The 12,809-nt window shown below is 46.7% G+C and overlaps 1 protein-coding gene across 1 annotated transcript; it reads left to right on the top strand.

The window, feature by feature from the left end:
* Positions 1-6: 6 nt before the first annotated feature.
* Positions 7-1,754, top strand: LOC119324666. The gene is made up of 2 exons (XM_037598441.1): positions 7-717; positions 1,415-1,754. Exons 1-2 carry the CDS (start codon positions 192-194, stop codon positions 1,420-1,422), a joined length of 534 nt encoding a protein of 177 aa, XP_037454338.1. The 5' UTR covers positions 7-191; the 3' UTR covers positions 1,423-1,754.
* The last annotated feature ends 11,055 nt before the right edge of the window (positions 1,755-12,809 follow it).

The following is a 12,809-nucleotide window of genomic DNA, read 5'->3' as shown; positions in this document are numbered from 1 at the left end:
TCGATGCGGAAGTGACCCCGATCAGCGGGTCGGTGTTTCGTGCTGCGGGAGACATCCAACACTTCCAGGTGGTCTTGGTAGGCACAGAGGTCGACAAACAACAACACACGCGGGCAATCGCCTGTGTTTACTCATCAGAGACTGGCGGTTGGGGTGATAGAATCTCAACACCGCTGCCATCCAGAGCTTCTATGGGTGAACTTCCTAACAAGATTAACATGTACTTCACTGTCAGTGTTCTAGTTGGGCATTCCCTTTATTGGTTGCTTAGGCACATATCGGCAGGAACTTGCACATTGGATGGGATCCTTAAGTTTGATTTGGAGAGGCAGATCCTAGCTGTGATACCAGCGCCAGTGGATATTGCCAAGAATAATATTGGTCAACTCCAGGTTATGCGCGCAGATGGTGGTGGCCTTGGTATTCTATTTCTTTCAAAATTAAGGGCTCAGTTATGGAAGAGGGAGACTAATTCTGATGGTGTTGCTTCATGGTTGTTGGGAAGAACTATTGAACTGGATAAGCTACTTTCCATGAATTCAAAGAAGTATAGAGGGCCTGTAATGATACAAGGTTTTGCTGAGTACAATAATGTGGTGTTCCTACGGACAACTATTGGTGACTTCAAGATCCAGCTTGAGTCACTGCAGGTCAAGGAAGTTCCCAATAGCCGCATCTTGACTCTCTATTATCCATTCGAAAGTGTCTATGCTGCAGGTAACAACATGCCTTTACATTGTTGGGTTAGCAAACCAATATATTATTTTTAATTGGCTGATTAGATGCTGTTCACATCCTTTCGTGTTAAGCTAACAAAGTGGTGCCATATAAGTTGTTTCTTTTGTTCATAATGAAAGTAGGCTATTCTCTTTATGTATGCTTTTGTGGTCGGCTTTTATGTGATGGTTACGATTTGGTAAAACGTCTTTTAGTGGTAGCTAGCCACTTTGTTTGTAGCGAGGTGATTCTGCTGTATCACGGTCTTGTTCCGTTAGTTGAAGATGGTGGTGCGCCTCCTTTGTCAAAAGGCAAAAGAAAATTTAGCAATCCTGTCATTTTTGCAATTCTCGTACTCTTATTATGAAATTATATGTTTCGAGTCAGAGGTGGGTAACTCTTTATCTATTTACTCTGTTGACATCCTAAATGACAAAAAGATCAGTACTTCTTTTGTACATAATAACTGAACCAAATTTTATCGTTGGCTGTCTATTGGCATATTCAAGAATTAATTGTATAGTGTTAGTACTAGTGCATAGCTACAGTGTTGATGCTTCTCAAGATGATATACACGTCGGATGGAAATTGAAGACAACTACATGAAAAAAAAACTAGGCTGAATGATACAAAAATTGTGAGATATAAGTTACAGTACAGACTTGTTTGACCAATGACATTGATTATTCTTCCGCAGGTATCTAGAGAGGCAGAGATGGCTTGTTGGGCGTTCTTCTGTTGCGTGTGGCTGAGATGAAATGACTTGTTGGGTGTCCTTTTGCTGTGCTCCCTCTTCGTACTATGGAGCACACACCGGTGAACTGTGCAGTGGGCTTGCAGGAATTTAACTGCGTAATTTGCTAATCCGTGTCTATTATGTTGTGTTGAACTTTTATCTGGTCCTGGCTACTGAATGCTGAATGTTGAGCTGCACCTGCCTGCCTGGTGCCATTTTCGTTTTTTCTTAATTTCTTCGAGATGCGTTGGATGAAGGATTCACTGAGTTGGCAATCGTCTGAAGTAATTATTCCATGAGTTTAGTTTCTCATCATTCCGGTGAAAAAAATGTTAGCCTCTGATCCGAAGAAAGGTGCCTCACTCTTGGCTATTGTGATCCAGACATGGATAGGCAAATCTCAGTTGCCTATGCACATCTTGATAACAGCCTTTACTTTGAGATTCACAGACTTCTACCCTTAATAAACATCCTAAGTCAATCCTTTTTTCCCCCCAAAAGAACCAGATATTGTTGCTGTGACACCAGTTGCCTCCGCACTGGGATCTGCACGCTATGCCGGCCTGGAGCTTGACTGTGACTCTAGTTGCTGTACCTATACCATTAGATGATCTGTTTCTAGGTTGCAAGCTGTTGTCATACTGCAGGTGTCATTATATTCACTGTCATCATATAAGAAATAGGTCATCATATAGAAATAGGTCATCGTATAAAAATAGGCGTCCTCCATTAAGGGAAGATTCGGCATATTGAACTGCTCAGCCCTATATCTTCCTCCTGGCTGGTCGAAGCTCACGTTCAGAACCTTTGTGCTGATGAACTGCCAAAAGAGCAGGTGATGGTGGCAGGGAGAACCTTAAGCATCTCCCTTTTTTTTAGAACTACCTCCAGCATCTCCTAGCGTGGATAGGAGACATGCTGGTGAGTAAGGTTGAATTTTGATACGTGCCAGTTCCGTCAGAAAAACGTTTGATCTGTTTTGATCTTGCAGCAAATTCTTTTAACTTCAGATAAGTTGGCTTCTGTCTGCTATGTTCTGCCCCTGTCCGAAATGATGCCAATGAGCATGCCATGTATTGTACTCCCTCCGTTCCTAAATATAAGTCTTTTTAGAGATTCCAATACAAACTATTCCCTTTATCCCATAATATAATTAAGAGCGGGTTTTACACTAGTGTAGTGTAAAAAACGCTCTTATATTATGGGACGGAGGGAGTACATACGGATATATATATTTATATAGACTAAAAAGACTTATATTTAGAAACTGGGGGAGTAGTTTAAAGGATGGGACATGTGGATGAAGTGGGAATATTTGTTCAGCCCATCCACCACTACCAGGATAACTGTCTTTCGCTCCAGAATTTGGTAAACCCTGTACAAAATCTGTACCTATGTGTGCCAGACCTGTCAGGAAGGTGGGTTTATTTCAGTAAAATAGAGGGTTTTACATGTTCAGATTTTTGTCAATTGACAGGTGGGACCTTCAGAGACGCACTTCTCAAAGTGTGCCTAGCCATCCTGACATTAGCTGCATGCTAGCATCCTGTCATTTGGAATAGATGAGTAACTTGAACTCTTTCTTTCTTTCTAGGAGTAGTATGCTTCTTTCGGACCCTGGACTTCATGTCTTGCTACTAAGAACGGTATTGTTAAATCCCTGAGACTTAGCGTGGAGATTCGTGGAAAGTTTTCTTTTAATTTTTTTTCTTTCTTTCTGTGTTTTGCCATCTTGGCCTTCCTTTTTGTCTGTGCAGAAGATTGTTCAGACTGAATAAACAAAGATATTCTTCACTGGCTCACGTTTGCATATCAGAGTATAAGTAAAGATCTCACATTAATCTGTAAATGCCTTTCTGTATTTTCTTCTGGATATGTACTATTCTCCACCAAATCCGCACTGTATACGCGAATCGATCATATGCATGGATAGTTGCACCGCTTCTCAATACTTGGGGGCGTTAATTTTTCTATAAAATACTACTCCCTCAGTTCATAAATATAATATGTTTTGGACATTTGAATATTGAACTACATACGGACTAAAATCAGTGAACAAATACACTAAAACAGGTCTATAAAAAAAGTATCTATATACATCTCAGATTCACACAAAAATTATAACATTTTATATTTGTGAATGAAGGGAGTATTACTTAAGCAACACAGTTTTTGATTACAAATGCACAAAGGTGTTCTCTTGATACGCAGGCACTTTAGGCGGTGTCTCTCGCATGAGCATCCCGGTGTCGTACAAAGTAATCATCTGTCACCTCCATTGCCGAAATGTCAGGAGGTTATTGGTGTTTTAATCTCGTTAATAGATGGGTCCTGATCCAGTGGCTTATTGTTTCGACATTTTCGGCCTTTACTAGCGACATGTCCATGGTGTCGAGTTCTTTTTTTTTTTTTGGTTCTCCCAATTTGTACTTTTGTGCCTGTGTTTGGTGACTGTGAATGTGATGGCGGAGGAGGGGGTTGTGGGTTCTCCTTCATGGCGGCCGCACGGTTTTGTGAGGGAGGCTGCGAGTAAGCGGGCTGGAGCGAGAGCCAACGACGTTGTAGGGCCTGTTGGCCTTGTGAATGTGGTCTTCGGAGTTAGGAGTATGGCCACGACCCGGTGGTTGCTGCCCTGGATGGTTGTGTAGGGATCCTTGGTCAAAGGTGCTTCGAGCGAAAACTTTGCTCGCATCAACGCCTAAGGGCATCATTGTCCACTTGTAAGCTTTGGTCTTTGGATGAAATCTTTGGATAAGGCTTGCCGGATTGGAGGATGGCTTCGTGTCTTACAGTGGCACCTTGCTTGCCAAGAAAGACATGCATCCCTCTTGTGCATTCCCTATGGGTGATGCAGGTTGTTGGCATGATGACTTGTGTGAAAATAAGAATCATGGCATGCGACATCACCAAGGGTTTTTTGTAGTGGCTAAGTGACGTGTTTGATGGGTTCATGTGCTATGTTTTCACTTTCATAACAGTGGAGTCGGAGATGTCGTGGCATCATCCAGGCGGTGATAGGTTGTCGTGGCATCGTCCAGGCGGTGATAGGTTGCAACAGACTAGATCGACACAAGCCGTGCACATCCTTCCTTCGGAGTTCCTTTTCAAAATTGAAATTATCTATGGCTAGCACGTGGTCGAGCGGCCATGCCTTGGCCTCGTTGCATTCAGAGTGGGGTGGAGAAGAAATAATCCTTCGCGCAAGTTTGTTTCCTTCTTATGCAGACTTGGCTTTTCAACCAAGAAGGCATGAAGGTAGTAAGGTTGACCACTATATAAAGCGCGTCTGTGTTTGTTCGTTGTGACGTTAGGATCGCTGGACCGTGATAAGATAGGTGACGACAACGGCGTTAGTGGCGGCTCCTTTTAGTTTTCTTCTTTCGGTGTGTCAACTTTTTTTTTGCAATGATAAAAGAGTTTTATTCCATATATGAGTAGGGTTACAATCGAGAGGCACCAACTCCTCAATACAAGGTGGACTCCTACCAAGCCATATGGCAGTAGTCCGTACGACTATACAAAGCCAACCGACGTGCTACCCTATTTTGTTCCCGTTTGATTTTACACGGAATAAACTCACGCTCCATGTGATGACGAATCTCCGCTATCGGATGGCCATATGCAGATCTGGTAAGACTTTCTCCCCTCATAGCCGCCAATGTCTCCACGGAATCAGATTGAACGATGACTGGTAGGGAACAATGTTGAATGGTAAGAGTCATACCCTGCATTATCGTATGTAGTTCCGCCTCCAAAGCATCATTGCAGTTGAAGATGCACCCGTATGCAGCAAATAAGACGCTACCATCCTGTGTGCGTAATACCATCCCCGCTGCCGCCGACCCATCAGAAGGTAAGAACGCACCGTCAACCGAAAGTGCAACCCAATCCGCACGTGGGTGCGGCCATGGTGATGACGGGGCCGCAACCCGCTGCTCGACAGGCGTGACATGACCCAATGGCATTTTACCTTTGATAATCTCCTCCGTTGTGAACCTCCTGCTTACATGTATGGACTGCATATAACTCTGAAGAAATTCAACCGTTGCCGCCACAGATGGGATGTCCTTCCCGTGAGCCAAGTCTGACCGAAATGACCAAATTCTCCAGATCAAACATTATAGTGCAGTCACGCATAGAATCATCACAATTCGCCAGTATGTTCAAGAGCCAATCTTTCCCCGAGTCCTGCAGCCATTCGTGAGGTGGCAATGTCCAGACTGTATGCATTTGTTCCCAAATATTCCTTGCATGCACACACGAAACCAATGCATGGAAGCTGGACTCTATTTCACGTCCACACAACGGGCAACTGTCTCTAGTAGAAATATGTCTATACTTTTTGCACGCATTTGTGGCCAGGGCTCCCGAGACAACTATCCACGCCATAATCCTCATTTTTAACGGCACCTGGGCACTCCAGATCCGCTGCCAAACAGGCCTATGGCCCGACGGTTGAGTGCTAGATGAACCCAGACTTAATGCCATATGATCCTCAGCTGCCAAACGGTAAGCACTTTTAACCGAAAACTGTCCGCTCCTTTCCGGAAACCACGCAAGAAAGTCCTGGCCGTTCCTCGGTGAGGTGCGAATCTTCAAAATCTCCCATACATCCACCTCCCAGAAGTGTTCACGAAGGCGTTGTACATTCCAAGCACCATGAACATCCAGGAAATCCGCCACCCAATTGAAGCAGCAATTTCTCTTAGGTGTGACAGGCCGGCAGTCATGTCTCCTCGGGATCCAAGCATCCCTCCATGTTTTGATCAATGTACCATCGCCAACGCGCCAAATAATCCATTTTTTCAGAAGCTCCAAGCCATGAACAATCCCTTTCCAGACCGCAGACGAGTTCGTGGAAAAAATAGTGTCCAATAAATTTCCCCGTGGATAATATTTAGCCCTCAGAAGCCGCGCACACAGACTGTCCGGGCTATCCAAAAGACGCCAGGCTTGCTTTGCCAACAAAGCCTGGTTGAAAGCACGCATGTCTCTAAACCCCATACCCCCCATAGACTTGGGGAGCATCATCCTCTCCCAGCTGAGCCAAGCCATCTTCCTCTTTCCATTCTCCACCCCCCACCAATACTGCCTCATCATTTTTGTTAGATCGTCACACACTGATGCCGGCAGAGGAAACACACTCATAACATAGGTGGGGATTGCCTGCGCCACAGCCTTTATCCAAATTTCTTTGTTCCCTGAAGATACATATTGTTCACTCCAATCAACAAGCCTCTTCCTTAACCTTTCCTGAAGGGTCTCAAATTGCCCTTTATGAACTCTACCTTCCGGAACCGGCAGGCCCAAGTATTTGGGTTCAAACACTTGTTGTGTAACCTCCAAAATACTCTTAACCTCAACTGCCACTGACTCACTGCAATTATCAGAGAAAAGGATGGAACACTTTTCGGGGTTGATAAGTTGATCCGTCGCCGAAGCATAAGTATTCAACAAACCTTTGACAATGTGCGCTTGCTGGCCAGAAGCTTGAAACAACAACATAGTATCATCCGCAAAAAGAAGGTGAGATATAACCGGTGCCCCACGACAGATAGATACCCCCTTCAGATTACCATCATTTACTGACTTGGAAATAAGGGCAGACAGAGCATCAGCAACAAAGAGAAACAAGAAGGGGGATAATGGATCACCTTGGCGTAGACCTCGCGAAGGTGTAAACGCCTGGAGTAATTTCCCATTAAACTTCACTGAATATTTGACTGAACGGACACAAGTCATTATCCAAGCAATCCACTGGCTAGAGAAGCCCCATCTACCAAGAGCTTGCTCCAAAAAGTCCCAATCAACACGATCATAGGCCTTCGATAAATCAAGCTTGTAGGCACACGCCGGCTGGCCGTTCTGCTTCATTGACTGTATGTGGTGGATACATTCAAACGCAATGATAAAGTTATCCGATATAAGCCGTCCGGGTATGAAGGCACTCTGATTTTCTGAGATCAGCTCCGACAGCAAAGGCCGTAAACGATTGACCAGGCACTTGGAAACAATTTTATAAATAACATTACACAAGCTGATTGGCCTAAAATCTTTCAACTCTCTTGGATGTGGAATTTTTGGAATAAGGACAATAGCTGTGTCATTCACACCATCCGGCATTAACCCCGAAGTGAAAAACTCCAAAACCGCCGCAATAATCTCAGCCTTCAGTGTAGACCAATTACGTTGGTAAAACCTGGTCGGGAAGCCATCCGTGCCCGGTGCTTTCAACGGCCCAATCTGAAAAAGTGCATTCGAAACTACTTCTTCTTCCGAGAAGGGCACACATAGCATATCATTCATATGTACAGTTACCTTTGGCAAGATTCCATCCAGCACAACCTCCGGTGATAAGGTTGGATCCTTCGTAAAGACTTCCTTAAAGTAGTAAGTAGCCATGCGCTCCATGTCAGACGGTACCGAGCACCAAGTCCCGTCAGCCCGACGGAGCCGCTGAATATAATTCCTCCGTGCACGCCAAACAGCTCGTCGGTGCAGGTAGGAAGTGTTGCGCTCTCCCTCCTTTAGCCACTCGATTCGTGACCGTTGAAGCCACATCATCTCCTCGCGATAGAGTAGTTCATCCAGCTGTTGCATTTTTTGGCGTATTAACAACCTGTCAGCATCACGTAACTGTAAATCAGCCAGTTCCGCCCGTAGCTTCTCCAACTCGGTAGTGACCTGGCCAAAATTCGCTTTGCTCCATGTCCTCAAGCTGGCCATCATCTCTTTTAACGCAGTACTAACAACAGCGAGATTCCCGGCCGGTTTACTCTTACGCCGTTCCTTGCCACCACTTCCGACAATGCCGGGTGTCGCTCCCACATGATTTCGTATCTAGGCGTAGCCCTTGCCCGCTTCGGTTCCACCACAGATAGCCGAATCAAAACAGGGCTGTGATTTGAGCATGAAGAAGCTAGATGTGATATTTGCGTGAAGGGGAAGAGCTCCCTCCATGCCTCGTTTGCGACTGCTCTGTCAAGCCGAACCCTGACATTCCTATTTCCCTGTTGGCCGTTGTCATATGTGAACGGAATTCCAGAAAAACCCAGGTCCATTAGTTCACATGCCATCAAACAATCATGAAACAGTAGCATCTGAGTTTCAGACCTTTGAGAATGGAAAAAATGCTCATGTTGCCACATAGCCTCATTAAAGTCTCTGCATACTAACCATGGTTCCGAGCTAATGGCTCTTAGCTGAGATAGAGAGGTCCACATGCGATGACGATTTTCAACACGTGGTTCACCATACACAAATGTTGTCCTCCAAGTCTTGTGTGATGCATTATCCACAACTCGCACGTCAGTATACCGTGCACAAGAATCCAAAACCGTAACTTGTAATTTTTCATCCCAATACAGGGCCAGTCCACCACTGAGCCCCTCACATGACACACCCGTGAAACCTTTCAACTGCAGTCTCCATCTGAGTTTCTCCATCTGACTTGAGGCTTGTCTTGTCTCCGAGAGAAAAACGAGCCCCGGGGAATTGACTTTAGAGAGGGCCAAAACCTCACGAACTGTCTGGCGGTTCCCCACCCCGGCAGTTCCAAGCTAATATATTCATTGTGTCTGGCAGTCCTCCTCGAGGGAGGCCGCCGATCTATCACCTGAGATACCATCCGAGTCAATGTGAGCACGCTTGCTGTTGGTGCTGCTAGAAGGCGAGGCATCCTCACCATCCTCCCCGATGCCTTGGGTGAGGGCCAGCAACACTCCCACCTTAGCTGTGTCGACCACTGCTCCCGTGGCCTGGACCTGTCCCTCCATATTCAACCGCTTCCTAGCGGTTGGATCCACCAACATATGTCGTCGGCCAGTTCTTGGTGGGCTCGAGGCTGTGTCCCTGTTGGGGAACGTAGTAATTTCAAAAAAATTCCTACGCACACGCAAGATCATGGTGATGCATAGCAACGAGAGGGGAGAGTGTGTCCACGTACCCCCGTAGACCGAAAGCGGAAGCGTTATAACAACGCGGTTGATGTAGTCGTACGTCTTCACGGCCTGACCGATCAAGCACCAAAACTATGGCACCTCCGAGTTCTAGCACACGTTTAGCTCGATGACGTCCCTCGAACTCCGATCCAGCCGAGTGTTGAGGGAGAGTTCCGTCAGCACGACGGTGTGGTGACGATCTTGATGTTCTACCGTCGCAGGGCTTCGCCTAAGCACCGCTACGTGAAGGAAATATGCCCTAGAGGCAATAATAAAGTTATTATTTATTTCCTCATATCATGATAAATGTTTATTATTCATGCTAGAATTGTATTAACCAGAAACATAATACATGTGTGAATACATAGACAAACTTAATGTCACTAGTATGCCTCTACTTGACTAGCTCATTAATCAATGATGGTTATGTTTCCTAACCATAGACATGTGTTGTCATTTGATTAACAGGATCACATCATTAGGAGAATGATGTGATTGACTTGACCCATTTCGTTAGCCTAGCACTTGATCGTTTAGTATGTTGCTATTGCTTTCTTCATGACTTATACATGTTCCTATGACTATGAGATTATGCAACTCCCATTTACCGTAGGAACACTTTGTGTGCTACCAAACGTCACAACGTAACTGGGTGATTATAAAGGAGCTCTACATGTGTCTCTGAAGGTACATGTTGAGTTGGCGTATTTCGAGATTAGGATTTGTCACTCCGATTGTCGGAGAGGTATCTCTGGGCCCTCTCGGTAATGCACATCACTATAAGCCTTGCAAGCAATGTAGCTAATGAGTTAGTTATGGAATGATGCATTACGTAACGAGTAAAGAGACTTGCCGGTAACGAGATTGAACTAGGTATTGGATACCGACGATCGAATCTCGGGCAAGTAACATACCGATGACAAAGGGAACAACGTATGTTGTTATGCGATTTGACCGATAAGATCTTCGTAGAATATGTAGGAGCCAATATGAGCATCCAGGTTCCGTTATTGGTTATTGACCGGAAACAGTTCTAGGTCATGTCTACATAGTTCTCGAACCCGTAGGGTCCGCATGCTTAACGTTACGACGACAGTTTTATTATGAGTTTATAAGTTTTGATGTATCGAAGGTTGTTCGGAGTCCCGGATGTGATCACGGACATGAGGAGGAGTCTCGAAATGGTCGAGACATAAAGATTGATATATTGGCAGCCTACGTTTAGATATCGGAAACGTTCCGGGTGAAATCTGGATTTTACCGGAGTACCGGGGGGTTACTGGAACCCCCCCGGGGGTTAATGGGCCTACATGGGCCATGAGGGAGAAGAGGAGGGCCGGCCAGGGCAGGTCGTGTGCCCCTTTCACCCCTAGTCCGAATAGGACAAGGAAGGGGGGGCGCCCCCCTTTCCTCTTTCCCCTCCCCCTTTCCTTCTCCACCAAGGCAAGAGGGGGGAGTCCTACTCCCGGTGGGAGTAGGACTCCTCCAGGCGCACCCCTAAGGGGGTCGGCCGCACCTCCCCCCTCCCTCCTTTATATACGGGGGCAGGGGGCACCTCTAGACACACAAGTTGATCATTGTGATCGTTCCTTAGCCGTGTGCGGTGCCCCCTCCACCATATTCCACCTCGGTCATATCGTTGCGGTGCTCAGGTGAAGCCCTGCGTCGGTAGAACATCATCATCGTCACCACGCCGTCGTGCTGATGGAACTCATCCCCGACACCCTGCTGGATCGGAGTGTTGGAAATATGCCCTAGAGGCAATAATAAAAGGATTATTATTATATTTCCTTGTTCATAATAATTGTCTTTTATTCATGCTATAATTGTATTATCCGGAAATCATAATACATGTGTGAATACATAGACCACAATATGTCCCTAGTGAGCCTCTAGTTGACTAGCTCGTTGATCAACAGGTAGTCATGGTTTCCTGACTATGGACATTAGATGTCGTTGATAACGGGATCACATCATTAGGAGAATGATGTGATGGACAAGACCCAATCCTAAGCATAGCACAAGATCGTGTAGTTCGTTCGCTCGAGCTTTTCCAATGTCAAGTATCTTTTCCTTAGACCATGAGATCGTGTAACTCCCGGATACCGTAGGAGTGCTTTGGGTGTACCAAACGTCACAACGTAACTGGGTGACTATAAAGGTGCACTACAGGTATCTCTGAAAGTGTCTGTTGGGTTTACATGGATCGAGACTGGGATTTGTCACTCCATATGACGGAGAGGTATCTCCGGGCCCATTCGGTAGTGCATCATCATAATGAGCTCAAAGTGACCAAGTGTCTGGTCCCGGGATCATGCATTACGGTATGAGTAAAGTGACTTGCCGATAACGAGATTTAACAAGGTATTGGGATACCGACGATCAAATCTCGGGCAAGTAAAATACCGATTGACAAAGGGAATTGTATACGGGGTTGCTTGAATCCTCGACATCGTGGTTCATCCGATGAGATCATCAAGGAGCATGTGGGAGGCAACATGGGTATCCAGATCCCGCTGTTGGTTATTGACCGGAGAGCCGTCTCTGTCATGTCTACGTGTCTCCCGAACCCGTAGGGTCTACACACTTAAGGTTCAGTGACGCTAGGGTTGTAAAGATATTAGTATGCGGTAACCCGAAAGTTGTTCGGAGTCCCGGATGAGATCCCGGACGTCACTTGGAGTTCCGGAATGGTCCGGAGGTAAAGATTTATATATAGGAAGTCCAGTTTTGGCCACCGGGAAAGTTTCGGGGGTCACCGGTATTGTACCGGGACCACCGGAAGGGTCCCGGGGGTCCACCGGGTGGGGCCACCTATCCCGAAGGGCCCCATGGGCTGAAGTGGCGTGGGAACCAGACCCTGGTGGGCTGGTGCACCCCACCCAAGGGCCCAAGGCGCCTAGGGTTTGAAACCCTAGGGGGCCGTTGCCCCCCCCCCCGAGGGGGCATGCGCCCCCCCCCCTATTGGAAACCCTAAGGGGGCCGTTGCCCCCGGGGGTCGCCGCCCCCCCTCTAGATGGGATCTCCAAGGGGGCATGCGCCCCCCTGGCCCCTATATATAGTGGAGGGGAGGGAGGGCAGCCGCACCCTAAGCCCTGGCGCCTCCCTCTCCCTCCCGTGACACCTCTTCGTCCTCCAGTAGCGCTTGGCGAAGCCCTGCTGGAATCCCGCTGCTTCCACTACCACGCCGTCGTGCTGCTAGATCTCCATCAACCTCTCCTTCCCCCTTGCTGGATCAAGAAGGAGGAGACGTCTTCCCAACCGTACGTGTGTTAAACGCGGAGGTGCCGTCCGTTCAGCGCTCGGTCATCGGTGATTTGGATCACAGCGAGTACGACTCCATCAACCCCGTTCTCTTGAACGCTTTCGCTCGCGATCTACAAGGGTATGTAGATGCACTCCCCTCTCTTGTTGCT

Source organism: Triticum dicoccoides, chromosome 6B (genome assembly GCF_002162155.2).
Source record: "Triticum dicoccoides isolate Atlit2015 ecotype Zavitan chromosome 6B, WEW_v2.0, whole genome shotgun sequence".
Taxonomy (NCBI): domain Eukaryota; kingdom Viridiplantae; phylum Streptophyta; class Magnoliopsida; order Poales; family Poaceae; genus Triticum; species Triticum dicoccoides.
Note: the sequence above shows the minus strand (reverse complement) of the source record. Positions and strands in the feature narration are given on the sequence as shown.

Coding starts and splice junctions, on each gene's coding strand:
- LOC119324666 (XM_037598441.1), top strand. CDS start 192: ATGGGTGAACTTCCTAACAAGATTAACATGTACTTCACTGTCAGTGTT.